This window comes from Aulonocara stuartgranti (assembly GCF_965226115.1).
Source record: "Aulonocara stuartgranti genome assembly, chromosome: 11".
NCBI classification, from domain to species: Eukaryota; Metazoa; Chordata; class Actinopteri; order Cichliformes; family Cichlidae; genus Aulonocara; species Aulonocara stuartgranti.
Genome location: NC_138947.1, coordinates 92,780 through 119,289, shown reverse-complemented (window position 1 = coordinate 119,289; position 26,510 = coordinate 92,780). Strand labels below are relative to the sequence as shown.

General features: G+C 44.7%; 1 protein-coding gene across 1 annotated transcript in view; it reads right to left on the bottom strand.

Annotated features, from left to right (window-relative positions):
* Positions 1–25,518, bottom strand: part of gon4lb (gon-4 like b) — a 29,164-nt gene extending 3,646 nt beyond the window's left edge. Inside the window, exons 1-23 of the mRNA XM_082552362.1 lie at positions 25,273–25,518; positions 24,324–24,465; positions 20,566–20,699; positions 20,417–20,491; positions 20,269–20,313; positions 20,167–20,199; positions 19,973–20,071; positions 19,485–19,586; positions 19,262–19,402; positions 18,849–19,080; positions 18,218–18,319; positions 18,096–18,136; positions 17,873–17,973; positions 12,493–12,736; positions 12,329–12,415; positions 10,902–11,085; positions 10,672–10,822; positions 10,408–10,555; positions 10,192–10,308; positions 8,789–9,862; positions 4,857–5,100; positions 4,614–4,771; positions 3,251–3,448 (exon numbers count right to left, since the gene is read on the bottom strand). Coding sequence (XP_082408488.1) covers positions 3,251–3,448; positions 4,614–4,771; positions 4,857–5,100; positions 8,789–9,862; positions 10,192–10,308; positions 10,408–10,555; positions 10,672–10,822; positions 10,902–11,085; positions 12,329–12,415; positions 12,493–12,736; positions 17,873–17,973; positions 18,096–18,136; positions 18,218–18,319; positions 18,849–19,080; positions 19,262–19,402; positions 19,485–19,586; positions 19,973–20,071; positions 20,167–20,199; positions 20,269–20,313; positions 20,417–20,491; positions 20,566–20,699; positions 24,324–24,465; positions 25,273–25,296 — 3,876 coding nt within the window. The 5' untranslated portion in view covers positions 25,297–25,518. The remainder of the gene's footprint in view (positions 1–3,250; positions 3,449–4,613; positions 4,772–4,856; positions 5,101–8,788; positions 9,863–10,191; positions 10,309–10,407; positions 10,556–10,671; positions 10,823–10,901; positions 11,086–12,328; positions 12,416–12,492; positions 12,737–17,872; positions 17,974–18,095; positions 18,137–18,217; positions 18,320–18,848; positions 19,081–19,261; positions 19,403–19,484; positions 19,587–19,972; positions 20,072–20,166; positions 20,200–20,268; positions 20,314–20,416; positions 20,492–20,565; positions 20,700–24,323; positions 24,466–25,272) is intronic.
* Positions 25,519–26,510: the final 992 nt, after the last annotated feature.

Sequence of the window (26,510 nt, the reverse complement as noted above, 5' to 3'; positions counted from 1 at the left end):
AAAAAAAACAAAACTTCAGTGGTGTGGAAACATTATGGGTTCGCGGAGTCAGACGTGGATCAAGTAGACACAGTGTGTAAACTTTGCTAGGATGTAGTAGCTGCACCACAGAGCAACACTGCAAAGTTCACTAAACATAGATGTTTACATTTTTCATTTATTTCTTATATTGCAAACATTTGCACTGTTATCAGTATTTGCACACTATTTTATATTATTTTTTAAAGTCATTATTCAACACATTGTTATTGTTAACCCTTTAAAGCCGGTCAGAGCAGCAAGCTCCGTTTTGCCTAACCATTTTTAAATCCCTGTAGAACCTGAACCATGTAAGCTAGCGCAATAATTTGTTTTGCATATGAAACCGGAGGAGTTGTACTTGCATCTTATGCCATCAGCTTGTCCTCGGTCACGGTTTCCTTCCACATAAAGCTTTGCAAAAATTGCATAAAAAGCACTTGCAGCAACAAAAACATAATATTCCAGAAACACGCTTTGCCGATCCATCAGCTGTTCTTAACACTTCCCACTTTGAAAAAGACGTCAACAGGAACTATCGCATTTCCTGCCCGAAACCAGAAGTGATGTCATTTTCGCAGAAAATCTAGTTTTTTACTTGTAGGCCTTAAAAGCCTATACTAGTGTTTTTATAAGTCATGTTTGACTTTTCTGAATAGTTGCTGGGATGCTTAGGACTCATATTGCACTGCTGGAAATAGTTTATTTTGATGCACCTGCTGTTTTCTTTGCAAATTTGCAGCATAGGATTGTTTTTTTGTTTTTCCTGCAGTATATAAAAATTGCTGTATCTCCAAAATAAAACTATGAAGACACTCAAAATAAATTTCCTGTTGTTGTAAACTATTTTTTGCAACTTTTTTTGTATTTAAAGTTTTGAGGGATAAACCTCTTAAATTTCTCCAAGTAGAAATATATGTAAAAAAACAAAAACTATTTTCAATTTTTTTGTAGTTTATTGCACTTGTTTGCAATTAATGTTGTTACTATGGACTTAATGCATACATATTATTAAAATATGGGCTATAACAGTTGTATTGATGTATAGCAACTTGAAATGCTCCCACAAATGGCACTACAGCATGTAAAAAAAATAATATAAGCTCTGGCGGACTTGGTTCTATGGTAGGTCTTAAAGGGTTAAATAAATATCGTCAAATAATCGTGATCTCAATTTCAGTGAAAATAATCGTGATTATCATTTTTGCCATAATCGAGCAGCCCTAATGTAGGTAACACCAGACTGCAGATTAGCTGCATACAGGGCTGGACTGGGACAAATAAATCGTCCCGGGCATTTTCCACCATTATAGGAAAAATCATAAAGCCTTTGAATGAAAATAAACACTGTTGTGACAGTGATGTACACTGTTTTGATGGTATATATGCATCGATCTATCAATCGTTTGTTGTAAGATTCAGATAATTATTTTTTAAAAGCGAGACATTTTAAATGAGAATAAGAAAGAAAAGTATTTCTTTGTGCCCCCCTTTCCCTTTTAATGCCCTACATGGACCCCTGGCAACACTTTGCTAGATCCGCACCTGCACAGTTACCAGCTGTCAGCTGCTTAGAAAAGGATCCTGGTGTTATTTGTCTCTCAGAAACAGTTCATAACTTCCCTTCAACTCATTCATGTCACCTAAAAGGTAAACCTGTTTCTCCATCACAGCTCTGATGATCCAGTAAGGACATCTCCTGGTTTCATCTTCATGTTTCCCTCTCACCAGATAACCAAACCGACATCATGACCAGCAGCTTTTTTGCAGCTGTGGCTCCAGCAAACATCAGCTGATACTAGAAATTAATATTAAATAAATTCTAACAACAGCTTAAACGTGCTGCTGTTGTTTAGCGCGACATCCGCTGGTTTCCTCTTTCGGCGCAAAGTGAGCGATAAACAAACAAGAGAGCCGATCAGCTGATCACTGATCAGTTTTCATGATTGAAGTAGAAACGGGAGAGGGAGGGGGAGAGGATGAGAGAAGAAGAGGCAGCTGTGCAGCAAAGACACAGAATAACTCCAGCTTTGTGCTTTTTTCATTGTAGCTGAATTACGGGACAAACTGTTCCCTTTCACCTCAATAAGAAACGCGTAATATTTCTCTGAATACCAGACGGGACGGTTGGCAACTCTAATAACTTATGAACAAAATAAAGTTCAACATCAGTAACTTCATAGCACCACCCAGCTGTATAGAAACTCCGTCATGCTAGCTGGCACGCAGTACGGAAAAAGTCAGCATAACGAAAATAAACTCCACCTACACTTGGTTCATATCTGACCCAGAGAGACTGCAGGTCATAACTTCTTACCTGAAGTTCAGTACACACTTGGACCGGCGGCCGCCTCGGGTCTCTTTTCCTTCTGCGTCCCTTTTCCTTCATCCACCTGCTGGCCTCCACCACTTGCTAATGTTACTGAATCCGTGGAAGCTCCGCGACAGCCACCACACGAAGTAACGAGTAACGAGCCTATCTAAATCCCAGTAACGACTAACGCGTTCCTGATTTTGGCTTAATAACTAGTTACCGTGCTCGTTACCACAATAATAACGTAGTTACTGTAACGCATTACTTAATAACGCGTTAGTCCCAACACTGAAAAACACATTTTGAATTCATCACTTGGAGCCTTTATGAGGAAACTTAATGAACATGTAGCTGATGCTGAAATGCAATTGTGTGGGTTGCCATGACAACACCAGAAGCCAGCGCCTGAGATCGTTATATTGTTTTGCTTTATTTAGTATTCATGTTTGTGTACACTTACAGTGGAAAAGGATCATCTTTGAGTCCAGTGATACATTTTTTCTTACAAAAGAAAGTTTCTGTGAACATGATTGTGGAGTAGTCACCTCCTCCGGAGTCACAGGAACAACAAGTTGTGAGCGGCAGAGACAAGACTGACTTTTAGGGCTCTTCAACTTTTCTACTGCTGGTTTACAAAGCGTACACGGTAAAATTATGCTTGTTAAATTGTTAAGCACTTGTGCACTTTGTTAAAAGACATAAGTGTTGTATGTGCCAATGGTATTATTTTACTTGCTTCTAGTTTTCATGGTGCTCCATGATTGTGAGAGGAAATAAAAAAGGAATTGTGGACATCAGTAAGAAGCGTGGATTTTTTTTTTTTTTTTTACCAGAGTTGATACAGAACACCTTGGGCTGTCATCAACAGGAAAACCAGCGAGTTTAACTCCAATGATAAAAACCACACGAGCTGCTCACCAGTCCACACAGCAGCGCCTGGTCAGGATGCAGAAAAGCGGCGAAGTCTTGGAGGAGGTCTGTCCGGTTTCCCAGGATGCAGCGCAGTTTCCTGAACAGCTGCATCACTTCCTGTCCATCTCCCACCTGCTCAAACTCACTCAGCAGAGACACAAACTCCTCCACCTGCTCAGGTACATCATGCAGTGCCTCACGCACCTGTCGACACACAGGAGGAACATCATGAGCCCACATGTTCTAAGGAGAGATGGTGATTACTGTTGCCATAAAAACAAACAAAGTGAAGACCGGCCCCCTCGTACAGACTGTACGAACTTGAACGAGCGCCACGCCACGCCACGCCACGCCAGTAAAATCAAATGTCACTATTAAAGGAAACACCAACTCCACCACCTATATTTTAGGTATCTTATTCCACAGTTTTTCTAATTTTTCTATGTAACTTTGCACTGTCCACTTTCTGCTGTAACAAAAAAATTTCCTACGTGTGGGACTAATAAAGGTTATCTTATCTTACTTTTACTGCCCTCCAGTGTCCGTGTGGCGGCACTACAGATTCCACTTACATTGCCCCATCAATCTTTCCCTCTCATTCACCCACAGACGTCGTGCTGCTGTGGTCACTCCTCCTAGCTCCTTCTAACACGCAGAACAACGAAAGCTAGACACAAATCCCGGGAGACGCGATGCGGGAGTCATTAACGATGCTGTTGTTTATGATCCTCAGAGATTACAATGCTAACAATAATCCATGCAAACACGAACCAAAGAGCCCGAAGGGAAGACCGGACACGTTGCACCGTTTATGTGCCGAAGCAAAAGCAGCTGAACATCAATGACGTTCTCATCCAGGTGATGATTCACAGGTGAAACCACAAACATGACCACGAGCACAGTGTGTGGTAAATTGACTGATTCTTATATAGCGCTTTTCTACTCTCCTGGAGTACTCAAAAGCGCTCTATACAACACATTCACATTCTGATAGGCACTGACTCTAAACTGAGTGCTTTTCTAACGACATTCACACTCCGACAGATGCATCGGAGAACATCAATATCTTCCACAAGGATATTTGGCATGCAGACTGGAGGAGCCAGCGATCCACCAACGTTCCAATCAGTAGTTGACCTGCTCTACCTCCCACATGGTGGAGGGGTGGGTGGAGACCTATCAAGTGATCATTCACTAAAATCTGACCAATCCTGCTGGAGGAGCAGCCACGAACGTTTTCTCATTTATCACAAGAAACGCAGGAAACTGAAAGGAGGTTCGGAGGCGATGATGTCAGCGTCTGGAGAGACCACGTGTGCAAAGATGGGAGCTCAGCAAACAGCGGGACGATTTAACGTCCATTGCTCACCCTGCTGAGGTAACTCTGTGCGAACGCCATGTCTTTGCTCTCTCTGTGCGGGTCGTTGTCCAGGATGTTTTCGTCATACAGCAGCAGCAGTTTGGCGCCATCTTTGCTGTGGCGCTCCTGACGGCTCCTCCTGAGGCCACGATGAGGTTGGCTTCGGCCTGCAGAGATGACAGAAAATAAGAAACACGAAGTATTCGGTCACAGATGGCGAGTGTTTTAAACGGTGTTCAGACGCAGACCCACCTCGTCCTCGTCCGGGACATCGCCCCCCTACTCCTCCAGGCGTCCGCTCTCTGGACGGCGTCTCCTCGTCTAAACCCGCTTTTTTGCTCCGCCCCTCCCCTGAGTCCTCTCCTTTTGGCCCCTCCTCCTCTTCCTCTTCCTCCTCCTGCGACCCAGGAGAGGTGGGAGAGTGCTCCTCCTCTGAGTCGCCATCTGTACAGAGCCGCTGCTCCGCCGCAAGCCACGTCAGCTGCTTCATTGTCTCCTAAAGGTCAAAGGTCAGAGATTATCCAAACCCTTGGCACCTCATCAGCATAACTTTTCTTTTCAGCCGTGCTTTTAATATTTTTAAACAAATCCAAACGCCTCCTCGTGAAAACAGATTTCACTGCCGAGAGTTACCGATATCTAAATCAGTGAATACCAATCATTCACAAACGTCTCCCTGAAGACGTCTGTCCTTCAGTTTGTTTTGGTTTACTTTAAAGACCAAACTGGTCTTCATTAACGTTCATGTTTCTTCAGACTGTGTCCTCTGGATTCAAACCCAGCCAAGGGTTTGGTGAGGTTTTTCTCAGAAACACCGTTCTCAAACCCACTGAGCATCATCCTACTCTTACTTAAACTTGATCATGCTGTTGTAACCAGTGATGGTTATAATGGCGTTACAAGTAACGGCGTTACTAACGGCATTACTTTTTTCAGTGATGAGTAATCTAACTAATTACTATTCCTATCGTTACAACGCTGTTACAGTTACTAACAAGAAAATGCGGCGCAGTCCGTTACTATTTGTCAACAAACAGATGGTTGAAGCTGTGAGATGTGAGAGATTAGCGTGTTTGGAGAGTGTAGTTAATGTGTTGTCTTGTGTAGTTAGTGTGTATCGTTGTGGATAGTTTTGTGTTGTGTGTCAGAACAATGAGGCGACTGCTGTCTCCAGGTAGAAACAGGAGTGACACACCTGCTGCTGTCAGACCTGCAGGTATCAGGCTGTGATGTTCTCCTTTATAGTGGACAGAAATTATTGTTTTGGAGAGGCACAAATAATTTGTGTGGCATTTTACTGAAGAACAGCTGATTGTTCTCTAAATAGTTTGAAATGGTTATTTAAAAAATCAAGGTAAAAGGTAAATGGCTGCAAATAACTTTGTTTGCAAAACTTGTGCATAGGATTTTAAAATTGGCAATTTATATTTGCATTTCAAGTTATGAAATATGATTCATTAAACATGTTTGTGGTTGTTACAGTGAAAATATCACTTTTTCTACTCTGATTTTATATTTTTTGTTTGATTTTAGATCAATTGTGTTAATACAGTAGTCAAAATGAAAACAACTGTAAATTCAGAGACGTGAGGTTGTGCTGAAAAGGACGATACCAAACAAAGTAAATAGTTTTTAAAGGTGAAATGTGGAGGGAAAATCAAAAGTAGTTAAAAATGGTCAATTACACCCTGGACCCCAGAGGGTTAAACGTTTTTTAAAGTAACGCAATAGTTACTTTTCAAGTAATTAATTACTTTTAGAATATTGTAACTCAGTTACTTTTTTGAAGAATTAACTAGTAACTATAACTAATTACTTTTTCAAAGTAACTTGCCCAACACTGGCTGTAACACAAATGTCCATTTTAGGATCAATAAAGTCTCTGTCTATCATTTCAGCAGCTGTTTGTGCTGATGAGCTTCTACTGAAAGGAAAGAAATTTAAAAAATGTTTTCTATTCAGCTTCAGTTTCTGCCTCAGACACAAAAACATGAGAAAATCTTTAGTCTTTGTTTCCTCAAACCTGAACTTTTCTCTCTGTGTCGGAGTAAAAATACATGATCAGAGACAACTTCTGACCAATGAGGAGGCCGGCAATAAAACCCGTTTCACTTTTATTTAAACATCACCAAATCACAACAACAGCTGCCTCAAGGCGCTTTATATTGTAAGGTAGACCCTACAATAATACATACAGAGAAAACCCAACAATCATATGACCCCCTGTGAGCAAGCACTTTGGCGACGGTTGATCTGATATCCTCGTGTTGGTGTTGTTCCCAGATCATCATACTAAATATTGTTCCAGGATCAACATTGCAAGTGACCAATCAGAATGTTGTGACGTCATACCTTTGCGACTTCGGGAAAATAATAATAATAATAATAATAATGGATTGGATTTATATAGCGCTTTTCTAGGCACCCAAAGCGCTTTACAATACCACTATTCATTCACTCTCACATTCATACACTGGTGGAGGCAGCTACAGGTGTAGCCACAGCTGCCCTGGGGCAGACTGACAGAAGCGAGGCTGCCATATCGCGCCATCGGCCCCTCTGGCCAGCACCAGTAGGCAAGTAGGGTAAAGTGTCTTGCCCAAGGACACAACGACCAGGACAGAGAGCCCAGGGATCGAACCGGCGACCTTCCGGTTACAGATGCGATTCCCAACCCCCTGAGCCACGGTCGCCCCACCACACGAAAAACCGGCGTAAAACAAAAAACTGTACTTAAGCTGCGTGAAACCGCCTCTGTCCGCCGATCAACGGACCCTGACCCTAACCCTTTAATAAACAGTAAGCAGAATTGATATTGTCCTTGCAACATTGGAATTTCATAAATGCACGAATGGCTTGGCGCGCAAAGGAATAATGTCACAATAATGTGATTGGTCACTTGCAATGTTGAACCTGGAACAACATTTTCATGATGGTCTGGGAACAACACCAGCACGAGGATATCAGATCATCCCTTTGGCGACAGTGGGAAGGAAAAACTCCCTTTTAACAGGAAGAAACCTCCAGCAGAACCAGGCTCAGGGAGGGGCGGGGCCATCTGCTGTGATTGGTTGGGGTGAGAGAAGGAAGACAGGATAAAGACATGCTGTGGAAGAGAGACAGAGATTAATAACAAGTACGATTGTAGGGTCTACCTTACGATAATAAGCGCCTTAAGGTGACTGTTGCTGTGATTTAGCGTGAGTAGCGGTTGTAGAATAAGGAGGGGATGTTTTTCTCATTATCATTTAATATTTTAATATGCCATTATTAGTTCCTTAGAAGTAGATAACCAGCTTTGCATTAAGCATAAATTGAAGTTTTTGATCTTACATTATTCTTTGCATTACAGTGATGGTGATAACTTTAGTTTGATCTTTTCTTACAGGTACCAGAATAATAACATGATTTTCCATTGCAGATGTAATCATGATCATTCCATACACATTGCAGTTTGTTGCTCATTCTAGAGTTGTGCTCAAGGTAATTAAAGGTTAAAAGCTACAGCCAGTGCGAGTCTGGCTGATCTATGGAGGGCAAAGGCTTTGAGCTTGGAAGGCCGCACGCGCTTACACAGCACTTATAAGATGTCATTCTTGGTGATTTTGTGCTTAGTCATGTTTTAATATGTTTTAAGTAGAAGTAGCTGATCCAGCAATATTCATTTAATATTATATACTTGATTTAGAGCAATACACACTGATGGTCTTAATAAATGAAAGAGTCCTTGTAGTTGCCATGTTGTGTCTTAGCAGGGTACAGACGGTTCCAGGAGACGGGGGGCAGTTAGCGTCTGCCCTCGGGAAGGAGACAATGTTATTCTTTGTGTTAAATAAAATTGTCAACATTGATTGTATTACACCCGTCACTACGCATGAGGGGGCGTTCTAATACCCTGATTTCATAAAACTATGGTGATGTGTTTTTTGAGATGAGATCTGAGACTGTCTGCATACAGTGTCCATCTCCCACGTGTGTGATCATTAAATCATCGTTTGACTCAACCCGACCGGACCAGTGTTGTTATTGTGGGTTTTTCCTCTGGTGTCCATCCCCAATATTTTTGAACCATAACACGGTTTAATTACTGCCAACATGAAGGCCTGCGGTACGTAGCCATTAATGAGCATAAACAACACTAAATCGCAAAAGGTGGAAACTTTTAAGGTAGACTTTCTATCTACCTGTAACTCTGGAACCGACAGAACAGACTCCTCTGATGCTGATGACATCACTTCTTCCTCATCTTCATCCTGTGTGAGGTCATCAAAGTCCTCATCATCATCATCATCTCCATGCCGGTCCTGATCTTCGTCCTTATCCTTCCCTCCACTGTCGTCTCTCGCTCCACTCCTCTCCTCCCTCTGTCTCCCTTCCTCTTCCTCTCCACCCTGCTCATTCTCACCTGCTTCGCCTCCTTCTCCCCCCTCTCCTCCCCGTCCCCACTGCTCCTGCTCCTGACCATTGTTTTCTCCTCCATTCAAACTGACACCAATAACAATTGCCTTTTCCTTCTGTTCCTGTCTCTGCTCCTCCCGCCTCTCCTCTTCTTCCACATCTCCTGTACATGACGTCAGGCTGAGTGTTGATACCAAGACCATGCTCTCCTCTTCCTGCTTTAGCTTTTCCTGCTTAGAAAAGACCTCTTCCTGCTGCCCATTGATTGGCCCGTGGATGTGATGCTCCAAAACATTTTGGGGGGAGGTGGGAGGAGCTGGGGTAGTCCACACCATCTGGAGGAGGAGGCAGCCCGGCTTCAGTGTGTTTGTAGTGCTAGGACTTGTGAGAGAGGGAATGGGCAGTAGAAGTGTCGAGGGGGTGGGGCTCTCCTGTGCAGACACGGTATGTGGTGTATTTTGGCCAATAGGAAGGCAGGACTGCATCACCTTGGCACACACGGGGTGGGCGGGGCCTGGATGAGCAGCAGTCAGTGGGACCGCTCCAGAGATAGAAGCTGGTGCCAATGGTAGGGCTCCTGACACAGCAGTGGGGGCAGAAAATAACGTGACACCTGAAACAGGTAAAAAGCGCATGTCCACCTGTTTCTCTCCGTGTGGCTCCACCGGCAGATCCTCCTGTGCTTTGGCGAGTGGCAGCAGAGATTCATTATGAGCCAGTGCGAAGACGCGCCTGTGGGTGCGGGGGCGGGGGCGGTAACTGTTGATATAATTGGGGTGGAGCCTGAGAGTGCAGCTTGGAGGAAGCCAGGAGGGGTAACGGGCATCTGAGCGGGTCTTCTGGATGCTTGGGCGACTGTTCTGCAGACGAGAATAATGGGATAACAATCTGTGCCTCAGATTATGATGTTTGAGCAATACTCGTATAGCAGCGCATGAAACTACACAAAGTTTCTTTTTGTTATAGTTCTGAGACACAAAATCTGAATCAACAGGTCACGCTTAAAGAAAAACTTTAGATTGGAATTGGCTGGCAGGTTCAAACTGGTCCTTTCAAAAACTAAACCGGCAAATTTTGCTCCCAGCAGATTTGTACCTGGGTCTGAATGGATGTAGACAGAGCCACACAATAAAGGGGAATTCTATTATAGGTGTGGATCTGGATCACGATCGGGATTAGCTGTTCAAACCTTGAGCCAGTTTGGCATGTTTTCACCATCTCTGTCCACCGGGGGGCGCTGGTCCTCCTGCTGGACTCTGCTGCAGGCGAGTGGCAGCGGCGGGACGACGCCCTTCGTCACAAATGTCTGAAAAGAACCACAAAGTTGGGCCCCGAGTCATTCATTTGAAATGTAACGTTCACTAATGATGTCACACGGTGCATAGTGAGGTCACTCTGATGTCACCTTGATGACATTGTCAGGTGCTCTTGGGCTGCTCATCTCTCTGACGTGCTTCCTGAAGTTCCATCGACTCTTACAGAGCAGGTATGAACTGATAAGCTCGTCGGACTGAAATGCTCCCTCGAAGTGTTTCAGGCCGAGAACGATGAGACTGCACAGAGGCATGATGGGAAATATGTTTTTACTGAGTTCAATGAAGAACAGAAGCCATAAATTTACACAAAGTGCATGTGAAAAAATAAAATGTAGGAAGTGTGTGTTTTTTACCAATCCTCTCCTGGCGTGTATAATGTTCTCAGGTTCCTGCTGTGGAGGGCGGGGTCTAGGCTACAGACAGGAAGTAGTTCTGGGTATAGGAACACAGGTCGTGTGGCGAACAGCCAGGCGGTGTCGGCAGGCAGCAGAGGGAAGGCAAGACCTAAACAGAACCAGAACAAGAATCTGAACCTGGATCTGTTTGGTGCATCAAACATGGCTGACAGGTAGCTTGCCCTTACTGTTGGTTGCAGGGGTCATCTGGGGGAGCCAGCGTCTGGAGGCTCGAGTGGGAGGAGCAGGTGGAGGCTCGTCCCTCTGCTCCACCTCGTGCAGGAGGTCCAGTGCACCCTGCAGGTTACATGCCCTGAAACAGCTGAAGGCGCAGCCTTGCTCCTGATGGTGGGCGAAGTGCTGCAGCTCCTCCTGATAGTGGAGGTGCTCATTAGTGCTGGTTCAGTTTCATCTTATTCACACAGCAACAAGTCGCCTCAAGGCGCTTTAAACTGTAAGGGCTGGGTTTAAAAAAATAATGAATTTCCTGATTCAAATCTATTTTAGTCTGAATAAAGCGATCTCGATTCTTTAAAATCCTGAATCGATTGTTAAATATAAATGTATTTTATCACAAATTCCAGAATCAGCTCAAACAGGACATGAGAGCAGAAACACAGAGCGTGGATCGTCCACAGACGCGCCGTTGGGGCTGAAACACACAGATTCTGCAGGTTTCGTCTCTCTGACCAAAACTGACTGAACCAGCAGCCAAAGAAGCTCAAACTTCACGTTTGACAAACATCGTCATGGATTCTCTCTGACTTTGGCTGTTTCACTCCCCACACAGCTCTCTCTCCCTCAGTCCACTCAGAGACCAGTTTACCATCAAATCTCTGTTTTCTGCATTATTCTCTGCTTATCACGCTCTGCTACTGTGCTCTGTGCTGTCGTCCTCTGACAGCAAAGCCTCATTTCTGCTGTTTAAACTGAAGACATTTAGACTTCAATGATTGCTCAGCTGTGTCTGTAATCAAACCTCTGTGACTCTGCTTCACTCCAGCAGCATCAGGTCATGTTCACATGTTGATTCATGGTTTTCTTCAGTTTTTGATCGACTGCAGAATATTTTTAAGGTTCTCTGCTATAAAAAGCCAGGACAGGAACACCTGCTTCAGACACAAAGACGTCTGCTGTGATGGTCACACCTCTGATGAAGTCTCACAGTGTCAGCTTTGTTTTATAGATACAAAATATGGATATGTGCTGATAGATGATCAGAGTTATAATATTTCAGACTGAGTCTGAATCGAATAGAAAATCAGTAGAAATCAGTAACGACACCCAGCCGCAACTGTAAGGTAGACCATACAATAATAGAGAAAAAAAACCAACATATGACCCCCTATGAGCAAGAACTTTGGCGACAGTGGGAAGGAAAAACTCCCCTTTGACAGAAAGAAGCCTCCGGCAGAACCAGGCTCAGAAAGGGGCGGGGCCATTTACTGTGACTGATTGGGGGTGAGAGAAGGAAGACAGGATAAAGACATGCCGTGGAATAGAGACAGAGATTAATAACAAGTAATAAGTTCAAGAGCTGAGGAAACGCCCACCAGGTAAGTGCCCACTTGCCCTGTTCAGCTATTGTAGGTATAATTGAGAAGTGTTTACTGACCAGGTAGCGTTTGGTGATGGAGGCTTCATGATTCAGGGCAGCAATGTGGCGACTCAGCAGGTGAACCTGCGTCAGCAGTTGCACATGCTAGGAGAGAAAGGGTCACATGATATCAGGCAAACACACCTGGAGAATAAGTGGGTGAGACAGGTAACCTTCCATACCTGCTGCAGCTGGTGCTGTAGCTGCAGTTTCTGGGTGTGGTCCAGTTGGAGGGAGGGGCCAATGCGACGCGGCAGCACTAAGACAGAAGCAATGGTATTGTGAGGTTGGGTGGGTGTGTCCTTCAGAGTTGAGGAGAGGTGATTGGTCGTGTCCTGCAAGGCTCTCCGCTGCTGCTGAGCTTCGTACTGCTTTCTGACCGTCTGCCGCCGCTCTGTTAGCATGTTGGCTAACGGTGCCTCAAAGCTACGGGCAGCAAATGGAGACACTGTAAGCGAGCGTGTATCACATATTCTGAAGTCTGATACTTAGCCACCGAGTATTTCACGTGTAAGTAGGTGGAGCATCATAGACAAATTGTTTCCTCTCAGCGTGACTCTTCTTCACAAGATCTGTGTGAAGAAGCAGCAGCAGAGGACACTAGTCTTCCTCCCGACCCAAACAGCCACAGCACTTCTCTGCTGTGCTGTCCCAACGGGAGGCAGCACCGTGCGCCACTCCTGTGTGTGTGTGTGCACAGGTGTTCACCTCACGCCTTGAAGTCTCTTCATACATGTTCAGATCACAGCAACTATGATGAAACCACCTTTACATCATATAATCTTGACATCAATGATACAGAGTCAGAATCAGAAAAACTTTATTTATCCCCAAGGGGCAATTAACATACAACAGAGCAGCATGACTTTGAAGATAAGCACAGGGCATAAAGCCTGTGAAGGTTCTCAGTAATCCAGGTCATTGTAGTCTAAGAAGCTTGCAAAGAAAAGCGTCTGGACTTCTTTAAGTTGCTTGAAGACGTTTCACCTCTCATCCAACAAGCTTCTTCAGTTCTAAGGTCAAATAGTGGGGAGTCCCAGATTTAAACCCAGTGGGAGTTTCCCCCCAAAGAGGGACAAAAGGACCCCCTGATGATCCTCTACCTACATCGGAGAGACCAAACAGCCACTTCACCAGCGCATGGCACAACATAGAAGAGCCACCTCCACAGGACAAGACTCAGCAGTCCATCTGCATCTTAAGGATAAAGGATACTCTTTCGAGGATGCCAATGTTCACATTTTGGACAGAGAGGACAGATGGTTTGAAAGAGGAGTGAAAGAAGCATCTATGTCCACTGTGAGCGACCATCTTTGAACAGAGACGGGGTTTACGACACCAACTCTCTGCCATCTATAATCCAGTTTTGAGATCCCTTCCCAGACGCCTTAACGCCCACTCACATCCTGGGCCATCTGACCTCAGGAATTCGCATGATAAGGTGGGGCCAGGTTTCACAATGAACACACCCGAAACTCTGGCTGATTGGGACCCACACCCAGTTTCACACCTTGGCTCAGGTGATTAGAGGATCATCAGGGGTCCTTTTGTCCCTCTGTGGGGGGAAACTCCCACTAGGTTTATATCTGGGACTCTCCACCATTTGACCTTAGAACTGAAGAAGCTTCTCGGATGAGAGGTGAAACGTCTTCAAGCAACTTAAAGTCCAGACGCTTTTCTTTGCAAGCTCCTTTGACTGTCGGCTTACATCCAGAGTTCTCTGCTGCTTAAATTTTTTTTGTTATGGAAAAAAGACAGGGGTGTTGGACAGATCTATATTTAATTTAAATGAGGATTTACTTAAGTCATCAAGAGTTAACGGTTTTATGACCAAAATTACATTTAACCAACATGAGTTTATTCAAATTTTATTTGCAAGTCCAGTTTGGGTGATGAAATTAAAGATAACACAAGGGAATAAAATAATGCACATTCATGAACGACATCTTTACCTATAGATTTACTTTAAGCTTCATTTCCGACAGATTATGATTAATCATAAAAACTATTTTAAGTTGGAGATGTGAACTTACTTCGAATTATTTATGTTGTAAACTATTAATATAAATCAGGTCACTTTAACCTTGCTGAACTGAGGTAGCATGTTTTTTTTGGATGAAGTGGCCTAATCTGAGTTTTGATCATTTGTTGAATGATTTGACAAGCAGTTGGGCACTATTAGTTTTAGTTCTCCTCAGGGGAAAGTTCTGACAAAAGCTACACCAGAAAAACATGGAGGGTTTGGATAATTGCAGCCTGTCGGTTCTGAAAGGTAGGCCAAGCATATGCATATTTATGCAAATTAATGTCTAAATGAATTTTGTGTTGCACACACTGACAGTGATCCTACATAGAATCAGTTTTATGTTGTCAGATCAATAATATATTTAATTACATTTAAATGTATTTGACAAAATGACCATTTGGAATAGTTTCCTTTTTTTAACAGTGAAATGTATACATTTAAAGAGATGTACAACTTTTATATTTCTGACAGTTACTGACTTTTATTTACAGCTGCCAACATAGATGAGGTGTTGCTCCACACCCTCAGTAGGGATGATTTAAGGGACCTGCTTCCAGGGCCTGAAAATTTTATGAGGAGGAAACAGTTGTGGGCTCATGTTCACAAAGAGGCAAGTTTTTCCGCTTTTGATTTAAAAACACCTAGCACAACACATTTTGTTTAGAACTCCTGTAATATAACTATTTTCGTTTTCTTTTTTAGGATGAAACTAAAGAAAAGGCGTCTCATGGATATCTCACCATGTGACCAGGGAGAAGATTATGATGCAGATTCAAGTGGTGGATCAAACATGCTAGTGTATGTTAGTTTGCCCCCTAACATACACTAATGTGCCACAAACAGGACTTTAATATCACCAACCATTCCCATGTTATTACCGTGTATCCACATAAATGGCCCACCCTGTACTATTGCACCGTGAGCCTAAACCTGCTAGTAACTTGTTTCAGTAGACTTCTTGATGCATTCTCAATCATCCAGGGAAGTAAATCTCCAAAAAATTGATTCTGTTCATCTGGACGTAGCGTTTTCTGGGAGAAACGTTTCGTCACTCATCCAAGTGACTTCTTCAGTCTCAGCTGACTGCAGGTTTCCCCAATCTTATAAACAGTACATTTGCAAAATGACTGAAACAGCCCACTGAGGGAACAATGGTCTGGGAGGTCAGTTCCTTAATATTAATTATGCAAATTCTCATGACCATTGATCAACAACCACTGACCAAAACCCACTGATCAAAGACCTCTGATCAATGGCCATGAGTACCATTCACAGAGAGTTGGGGAATGGCTGCAATCACAGCATTGTAAGACGGTGACAGATGTAACCTTAGGCCCACTCCTTGATTCAGAGATGGTCTTTCCCTTTTCATGTAAATGGCCTCCTTGACTCCACGCTCAAACCAGCGTTCCTCCCCGTCCAGGATATGTACATCATCATTGAAAGAGTGTCAACTACCACCACTTCCCCTGCCAGTGGCGGACTCCCTCAGACATCGGTGCGTTGGTGGTTCTTTGTGTCCGGGGATGGGCGTCCAGGTACACACCGGCTCACTCCTTGGCGGCCGCTTATCGGGGCCTGGAGCCTGGGGCTCGCTCGGGCCACTTCGGAGGTGGGGTGCCCCCGGCCTCTCGGCCTGGGGCTCGGTCACTCAGGCGCGGCTGGCTGCCGGCGGAGCTCACGGGCGCGTCACTGCAACTCCCCCTGGCTTCTGCTCCGCGGCTGCTGAGTGAGCCCTCATCTGGGACTCTCCTCAGCTCTTTCTGGGACAGTGGCGCGGCTGCCCCTCTGTTGGTCTTCCTTGGTCTCTTGTGTTCTGGGGGCCTCTGGATGTCTGGAGTTTTGATCTCCTCCATACCTGCTTCATGCCCTGGAGGACGGGGCTGTGGCCCCCCCCACACCCTCTAGCAGATCATTACATGAAGGAACCTTTTAAATACAAGCGCGTCCATGCTCACAGGTGTACACACGGGTGATCACACCCACAAACTACACCCTTTTTGGCTCCTACCTCAACGCACACTGTTCTGTTGATCTTATGTGCTGCACAATAATGTTTAATATTTAGTATTTACTGTCATATTCCCATATATCATTGTGATGTTGTTTATTCTATTACTCTTGTTCTCTTCTGCTTGCTTTCTTTTTTCTTTCTCAGCAGGTGACCCAGGTGATTGATATATGTGTTTTTTTTTTTCTGCTCATTCTGTTGGTTTTTGTCTTTTGCCCTTCTCCCCCGTCCCTCTTCTCAGCTGTTTCTCTTTCCCTCTTTCTTTCTCCCCTTCTTTCCCCCAGTCAAGTCTGTCCCGTATTCAGTAAGTGAAAATAAAATAAACAATAAAAGGTGAATCAAATGGACCATTACGGCAAGGCTGGGATGGTCAGTTTGGTAAAGTAAATCCGTTGGGCATCTTTCTTTGCCTTTAGACAATAATTCTGATGCAAAAGAGCCAAACGGGACAGGCAAAAAAAAAAAGAAAAAAAAAAAAAGGAAAGAGTGTCAACTGGCCTGTAGGTGTAAATAGACTGCAGAGTCCTGGCCTGATGAGGTAGCTCTTCTGTGTTGTGCCATCCTCTTAGCCAGAGGTTGTTTGGTTTCCCCGATGTATAAATCCTGGCAATCCTCCTGCACTTAACAGCGTACACTATGTTACTGTTTGTGTCGGGGGACCCGATCCTTGGGGTGGACCAATTTTTGGCGCAGCATGTTTTGGGGTTTAAAAGCCACAGAGACCCGGTGTTTAGAAAAAATGCAACTCAACTGCTCCAATACTCCTGGGTATGGGATGGTCTAGCCTTCAGATTAGCGTCACTGCTGTCTCGGTGGAGTTTAATAAACTCAACTCTATCTAAAATATAACAGGACACTGGTGTAAACTCTCGACCATCTCACACTTCTGTTTAATTTTTCCTGTTTTCTGTCTGACGTTTATTCAGCTGTGTGAAAAAAACCCGGGGGATTAGTAAAGTTTTATTTTATCTAATCTAATAACTTTAATCTCAGCCAAACCGATTTACTCACGAACAAATAAATGGTAAATGGCCTGTATTTGTATAGCGCTTTACTAGTCTCTAAGGACCCCAAAGCGCTTTACACATTCAGTCATCCACACATTCACACACTGGTAAGCTACATTGTAGCCACAGCCACCCTGGGGCGCACTGACAGAGGCGAGGCTGCCGGACACTGGCGCCACCGGACCCTCTGACCACCACCAGCAGGCAACGGGTGAAGTGTCTTGCCCAAGGACACAACGCCCGAGACTGTCCAAGCCAGGGCTCGAACTGGCAACCTTCCACTTACAAGGCGAACTCCAAACTCTTGAGCCACGATCGCCCCGGAGAGAGCAGCTGCTGCCAGATGTTCTAAACATCAGACTCCAGCTGCTTCTCTCTGTGGTTTCATGAAGCTCCAGATGTTTCCATGGGTGATGCGATTGTGGTGATATTTTAAATTTTTTTTAAAAACTGTTTTTTAACATGTGTTTGTATGTTTCTAAGCTGAGCATCATGCACTGGGATGCAACTATCAGTACCGTAAAGCCTGTGGCACGTTGAACTTAGGGCCAGTCTGTGACGGGGGCTCCTCTTCCTCATGCTCCTCCTCCTCAGCCACCACCTCTTCTTCTTCCTGGAGCTGCAGAGGAGAGGAAAACAAGAAAAAGTTTGAAGCTTCGCCCACATACTGACGTTAAAGACTAATCCTGTGAGTGTAAAGTGGCATCGAGTCAAATTTGCGGAAACAAAATAAGAACTCACAGTTTCAAAGAGTTCTTCTAGCAGCTCATTTACTTCCTTCTCTGAAAAACAAGACGCAGAATTCACAGTGAGGATTCTGACACTCTCAAAGCTCCGCCTCCTCCTAACTGCACATCACTTACTGGTGATCTGCACAGCCCGGTCCGTCCTGTAGTCCTCCAGGTCGGGTTCATCCAGGTCCTCTGGGAAGTTGTACTCGGGGTCGTCGTCATCTTCGGCCTCTTCTGAAAACAAACATCAGCTGTTTGCCGTTAGACAAAACCATAACCTTCCTTTTCAACTCAAAAACATTTTTCTGAGCTTGTTTTCCATTTACGACATATCAATAAAGTTTGTCCAATCCTGGATGTTCACCATCAGCATGCTTCAGCAGCTTGACTTTTAAAGGTTAAAAAAAAAACCAAAAAAAAAAAAACAGGTTCACAATTGGTAAATGGACTGATTCTTATATAGTGCTTTTCTACTCTCCCGGAGTACTTGAAGCTCTTTATGCAACATGCCACATTCACCCAATCACACCCATTCTCGCAAGGACTTTGTCTAAACTGAGTGCTTTCTAACGACATTCACACACTACAATGGATGCATCGGAGAGCAACTTAGGGTTAGGATACTTGACATGCAGACTGGAGGAGGCAAGGATAAAACCACCAACCAATCAGTAGGTGACCTGTTCTACCTCCTGAGCTACAGCCACCCCACCACATTTAAAATTTGAAGCCTCGAGCAGCCAGCGCCATCATGACCTCTAACCTTCAAAGTCGGGGGCCATTAGGCCCTGCAGCCACTTTGCCCAATGGCGGTCCTCCTCCCGCTGGGCAGTGCTTTCATCGTACATGTCGGCCGTTATGTCAGGAGGCAGAAGCTCCGCCTCCAGCTGACCCAGAGGTACGTCTACCAGAGGATGCTTGGAGCGTGTGCGGTACGCCAAACTGCTGGAGCCATTATCAACGCCACCATCAACATCAGATTTCCTGTCCAGAGACTGAAACACACACACAGGTGCAAGATCAAACCAGACGGGACACATCACAGGTATTTACCCCCCATCCTTTTAATAAGGTGAGAACACAAAGTCTGATATCACACAGGTCCTTCAGTAACAGGAAGTGTTTAAAAAGAGTTTGATATGCTGTTCCCTGGTGTTGCCTGGTTAGATATGTTACCTGACTGTAGGTGTAGGAGGGGCTGCAGTCCAACTCCTCATCAACAGCCTTGAGTCTCTCCAGGAAGGACGATTCAGGAGGAGGGAGGAGCTGAGGCGCGCAGGTGGAACTCATCTGGTCGTGCGGGTTTCCTTCATATCTCTAAGCAATAAGCCAGAGGTCAGAGCAGCTTGCAGGGTCAGAGGTCACTGTACCACTTTGTGGTGGTCAGACATCAGCAAACCTGCAGGGAGCTGTCCATCCTCAGGTGTGTTGGAGACTTGTTCTGGGAGCCCAGGTGCATTCTGGGAGGTGAAGCCAAGCTGTCAGCATCACTGAGGAATGTCTGTCAAGATGAAAAGGTTTGTACAGACGGAAGTCCTGAAATTTTCATTTATGCAAGTTCTGACACTCCGAGTGAGTGTGTGTGTTTGCATGTGGCATCATGTTTGAGCGAGAAATGAGGCCTCACAGAGTGTCAGAGTCACCTGCTGCAGGTGAGACTGCACAGGTGCTCTTCATCCTGTTTCTGGTTCTCAGAGTTTGGATTAGTGTCTCTTACTCTTAGCACAAAAAGTAACTTTGTCTCATTGTGTCTTTATTCCTCCTGGGTTTTTTGCAGGGTTTTCTACCAACATACTGATAACCTGGATCTCACATGTGTGACATCATGACTGCACAGTGAGGTCAGTTTCCTGAGGACAGCAGCAAGGCGAAAGGTTAAAGACTCACCTCCTCAGTTGTATCTTCCTCCTCTTCTTCATCAGGACAATACTCTTCATCAGATGAGTCTTCATTATCCTCAAGTTCAATGTCAATAAACTGAGGGGCCTGCGGGACAGACAGGTACGAGGGTAAAGCGTCACTGAAACTGACAACATTTCAAATCCAACTTAAAACATTTCAACACAGGCTGATGAGTTTACCTTGTTCACTGCAGACAGACCCCGGTTCACAGGCTGAAAGCAGACACACAGGTCAGGCTCACAGGTAAACTGTCAGAGAAGATTGTGGGATGCTGAACTCACCTGAAGGCTCTGTTTGAGTCTGGACCGAGTCCAGATCTTTGGCTCCTGATGAGAGACAGGCAGAAAGATATGTATTTTACATACATACAGAAAAAAGCAACAAATGCCTGACAGATACAGGTAGACACCAACAGGTGAACAAACTCACAAACATGGGGAGGTCCTGAGTGTCTCTGATTGCCGCTTTCATCATGGCAACCACACGCTCATCAGTGATCACCTCCTGAAACACACACATGTCTGAGTGTACGTGTTAGTGTGCGTTAAAGTGTGTGTGTGTGGTGGCGTGCTGCTCACGTGCAGGATGGCGCGCACGTTGCTGGATGTCAGGTTCAGCTGTTTGGACTTCCTGTCCAGGTCAATATCCAGTCGTCCCAGTTCATCATCGCTAGTCTCGACGGTGACCGCTCTCTCTCCCATCATCCGCCCACCTGAACAGGAAAGTCCGGGTGTGAACAAACGCTAGCTCTGCCTCCTTTAGCTGATCTTTACACAGCACAGAGGGAGGGTAACTCCCTGTAACCCTCCCCTGTGCAGATCAAATGCGGCCTGCACACAGACTGAACCAGCCAATCAGATCAATCAATCTTTATTTATAAAGCACTTTTCATACAAAAAGAAATGTAGCACAAAGTGCATTACATGGTTAAAAGCAGCCCACCCCACCCTCCAACTCACTCCCCACACTCTCAGTAACATAAACGATGTGAATACACACATACCCCCCCCCCACACACACACACACTTAAAGAGTAAAATTGGGCTGGGTATGCATGAGCCATTTACCATTTACCACTATGGTAAATGGCCTGCATTTATATAGCGCTTCACACTACATTCAGTCATCCACCCATTCACACACCCATTCACACACTGGTGATGGCAGCTACATTGTAGCCACAGCTGCCCTGGGGCGCACTGACAGAGGCAAGGCTGCCGGACACTGGCGCCACCGGGCCCTCTGACCACCACCAGTAGGCAAACATGGGGTTAGTATCTTGCCCAAGGATATTTGGCATGCAGTCAGGAGGCAGCCTGGGATCGAACCACCGACCTTCTGATTAGTGGCTGACCTGCTCTGCCACCTGAGCTACAGTCACCCGATATATAATAACAGGGAGCCATCTGCACCGGGAGCCGGTCACAGACCGCAGCCTCCGGGCTGGGCACACAGCAGGAAGGAGGCAAAGGAGCCCCCCAGAGACCCAGCAGCCACGGTCGATCGCCCGGTGCAGAGAGCGCCCTCCGAGGAAACACTGGAGATATGACACAATAGGACATGTACAGGGTAAAACGATAAAATAAATAAGAACGGGATACAATATAAATATAAATATAAATAGAGTAAGAAGATTAAAAAATGAATAAGAATAAAATCAATAAATATTAGGTAAATCCTAAATTAATAATAGAATAACAGGATAGAATAAATAAGCATAAAATAAATAAACGCTAAGTAAAAGCTAAATTAAAAAGGTGGGTCTTGAGCCTGTTCTTAAAAACATGTACGTTCTCTGCGGCCCTGAGCTCCTCCGGCAGGCTGTTCCACAGACGAGGACCATACCACTGAAAAGCTGCCTCTCCGTGAGTATGTGTCCTGACTTTAGGGACAATCAAAAGGCCAGTACCAGAGGACCTCAGGGTCCGCGAGGGTTCATATGGTAAAAGCAGATCTGAGAGATAAGAAGGCCCAAGACCATTAAGACATTTAAAAACCAATAAAAGAACTTTAAAATCGATCCTGAAACACACGGGGAGCCAGTGCAGCGATTCTAAAACCGGTGTAATGTGGGCCCGCCCTCTGGTCTTCGTCAGCACACGAGCTGCCGAGTTTTGCAAAAGTTGTAAAGTTGAAATATTCTTCTTAGGAAGACCAGAGAGCAGGGCATTACAGTAATCAATGCGACTGGTAATAAAAGCATGCATCAGCATCTCCGTGTCGGCCCAAGAGAGAATAGGGCGGACTCTGGCTATATTTTTTAGATGATAAAATCCAATTTTGGTTACATGTTTAACATGTGGGATAAAACCAAGCTCAGAGTCAAAAATAACACCCAGGTTTTTCACTTGTAGTGAAGGACCTAGTGAAAATGCCTCTAATTTAAACAAGAGTTTCTCTCTCTGAGCCTCAGGACCGACGATTAAAACTTCAGTTTTGTCCTGGTTAAGCTGTAAAAAGTTTTCTGCCATCCAAGATCGTATATCTAAGATACAGTTAAAAAGGGCATCCATTGGTCTGGTGTCATCAGGAGACAAGGAGATGTACAGCTGCGTGTCATCAGCGTAACTGTGGACGTTCACTCCATGCCTCCTGATGACACTGCCGAGAGGGAGCATATACAAATTAAAAAGTACATGGCCTAGAACCGACCCTTGAGGCACACCACATGTCATTCTATGGATCTTAGAGGAGCATGTATCCATGCTCACCATAAAAGTTCTGTCAGAGAGACAGGAAGTGAACCAGTTGTGTACAGCACCAGAGAGGCCCACCATGTGTTTCAATCTGTTTAAAAGAATAGCGTGGTCTACTGTATCAAAGGCTGCGCTTAGATCCAGCAGCACCAGGACTGAGAGCTTTTGGGAGTCCCAGTTACATCTAAGATCAGTTAAAACCTTTAGGAGAGCCGTCTCTGTGCTGTGGTTCACCCTAAATCCAGACTGGAATATCTCCAGGATCTGTCTATCATTGAGAAAATCAGTAATCTGAGTAAAAACAAGTTTTTCTAAGACTTTACTTAAAAATGGTAAGTTGGATACAGGTCTGTAGTTATTAAAATCATTACAATCCAAATTGCTCTTCTTCAGAAGGGGCCTCACCACCGCCGTTTTAAAGGCAGCAGGGAAGACACCCAACTGAAGAAAGCAATTCATCATGTATAAAAGCTCAGCCTCAAAAAATCCATAAAGTGTTTTAAAGAGTGAAGAAGGGATTGGATCTAAAAGACATGTGGTGGGTCTCACTGTGGAGAAAACTTTCTGAAGGTTCTCAGCATTAACCAGGACAAAGCTGTCCAGTGTCTCCTCAGGTACAATCGGGCCCTCAGATGTGTTTAAAATCATATCGTGAGAAGATAAAATATCAGATCTGATGGCGCTGATCTTTCCCCTGAAGTGGTCTGCAAACTGCTCACAGAGCGAGTCTGTGGGGGTTCTTTGGGAGCTGTTAAAATCAGGGTTAAATAAATGATCTATGGTGGAAAAGAGGACCTTGGGATTATTTTTGTTATTACTGATTATTTTGGCGAAGTATGAATTTCTTGAGTTCCTTAGTGTATTATTGTACATTTTAAGTTGCTCCCAAAATATTTGACGGTTGATAGTGTTTTTATTTTTCCTCCATCTCCTTTCTGCTGCGCTGCAATTTCTTTTGAGTTTTTTGACTTCTTCGTTTCTCCAGGGTGATGCATGTTTTACGTTAATCTTTTTGGTGGTGAGTGGAGCAACAGAGTCAAGGCTTTTCTTCAGTTTGCTGTTGAAATGATTAAAAATCAAATCGCAGGGTACAGGTAAAATCACAGGGGGGCATTCGTCTAAAACCCTGGTAAGATTTGCAGCCACTTCAGAGGTTAGATAGCGCCTCCTCACAGTTCGCACCGAGGTCTCCCGCTGAATAAAACCGGTGATGTTAAAAAACACACAGTAGTGGTCAGAGACAGCCAAGTCAACAACAGAGGACACGCTGGTGGACAGCCCATGGGTGATGACCAGGTCCAGAGTGTGTCCTCTGTTGTGAGTCGGCTGCGTGACGTGCTGGTAAAATCCAAACAGTGAAGAATGTTTAAGAATTCTTTTGATGCAGGGTCAGAAGGATTATCTATGTGCAGGTTAAAATCACCGGTTAAAATTATCATATTATATTTTGAGTGTATGTTTGTTAAAAATTCTGAGAATTCCTTGATAAAAGCAGCGCTGTCTTCAGGTGGTCTATAAATTGTGACAGATAAAACTGGAGGGCTGCTGAAAACAATAGCATGGAATTCAAAAGTGGTAAAATGATCAACCCTGGTGAATTCATCCTTCCTTTTAAACACCATTAGATATAATGACATCACCTGAGACAGGTGTGGCATCCTCTTCTTGTGTGTCAGTGGGATGTCCTGTCTGCAGCTGCCTGTCCATCCCTCTGTTTGTCCTCAAACATTTGACCTCCAGAAGACAGACATCTTCCTCAGCGATACGCCGCATCGCCATCGTCTGAAACACAGAGAGCAATGAGACCGTTACTGATTGAGATCAACAAAATCATCAATATGGGAACTCCACCTTCAGCTGCTGATACATTCTTTAATCTGAATGAAGGTTTGAACTCTGATGTTCTTCACACCCAGCTTATGTCCTATTGATCAATCAGAGATGTTTATCATTTTATAAAATCTGAGCATAAAGGCTTAAACTTGACAGCCAGCTTATGATGAAACAGGTGATCACTGAACAGCTGGAGTCAGCTGGCAGACGAATAGTTGCTGATAAACAGAGGGTTAGGTTAGGGTCCCTCTAGCAAGATTTACCTAATAAAGTATCCAAACTAAACCATTTACAGCTAGATTTGGAAATAAAACAGTGTGTTAAAGTAAGTAAGTGAAAAGACTGAATAACCAAGCTCAAGCTCAGCATTCAGGTTACAGTTCGGTGCTTCTCCAAGAACGGTGTGACCACTGTGACCGATGAGGTCGTCGACGTTACGGCGAGCCGGGGCTCCAGCGCTGTGCTAACTCAGGGACCGCAGAGTTCCAGCATCAGCACGGGACCTACCGGGAGCTTCACGGTGTTATGGTGGATCCACACAGAGCCGATTAAAGCTCAAGCTCAAACTGCTCAGCAAACATAAACATGTTGGTGTTTGTGTGTGTGTGAGAGAGAAAGCTAATGTTAGCTTAGCTCACACACTGAGCAGGCGCAGTATGGTTTGTTTAACGCGTATTGCTCCAAGATTAATAAATAAAACGGGACCCATTGCCCAGGAGACAGAACCGATCACACGGACGGAAGGAAAGGACTCACCGTCAGGCTGAAACCGACAGCCATCTTTTACGCTCTCATCTTCCGATGTTTGCTCCGTTAGCCTGTTAGCTTAGCTTCTGTTCCGCCAACATCAATACCACTTGTCGCCCCGGAAGTGGTATTGATGACCTCAGGAACCTCATCTGCCTGCCAACTCTCCTCTCTCATTCAAAGGTTCTAATTCAAAGCATTAATTAAAGATAAAGATGTTCACTGGGCTAACTCAGAAGACGTAAAGAAGAAAAAAACTTTAGCTCTTTCAAGTAAAGAGTGGAAAGGAGTGCAGTTCTTGTAGAATGTGTGCCAGGTGTATTCAATTACAGACAAAATGTTCAAATTCACATATATGTATTGTTCACTGGCAGTAAAGATGTTACATTTTTTTCATATATTTCTAATAATCTTGCTGTCAATAACAACTGACAATAAGACAACAAATTTTTAACTTCATTAAATTGAAAATTATGTATGTCAGTGTAGTAGTGTTAAATGCTTACCAGGTTCAGATGCAAATGAGGAAACTCCACTCAGGCAAGTCTGCTGGACCAGATGGAGTGAGTCTCCTCAAGGCCTGTGCCCCCCAGCTGTGTGGAGTCTTCCATAAACTGTTCATGCTGAGTCTGAAGAGGGTCCCAGTGCTGTGGAAGACATCAAGCCTCGTCCCTGTACCAAAGATGCCACGTCCCAGTGGCCCCCAGGATAACAGGCCTGTGACACTGACCTCCCACATCATGAAGACCCTGGAAAGGCTCATCCTGGACCAGCTCTCACCCATTGTCAGACCACATCAGGATCCCATTCAATTTGCTTACCAGCCCCGTCTCACAGGACGCCATCATCTATCTGCTCAATCGTGTCTACATCCACCCGGACCAGCCGGCGAGCACTGTGAGGTTCATGTTTTTTTTACTTTTCCAGTGCTTGGTGATAAGCTAACAGCGATGCAGGTGGATGCTTCTCTGGTGTCCTGGATTGTTGATTACCTGACAGGAAGACCACAATATGTACGTCTTCCACATTGTGTGTCTGACAAGGTGATCAGCAACACAGGGGCACCACAGGGGACTGTCCTCTCCCCCTTCCTCTTCACCCTCTACACCACAGACTTCAGCCACTGCACAGGGACCTGCCATCTTCAGAAGTTTTCTGATGGCTCTGCGGTGGTTGGATGCATCAGCAGGGATGATGAGACAGAGTACCGGGCTGTGGTCGACTCCTTTGTCACGTGGTGTGAGAAG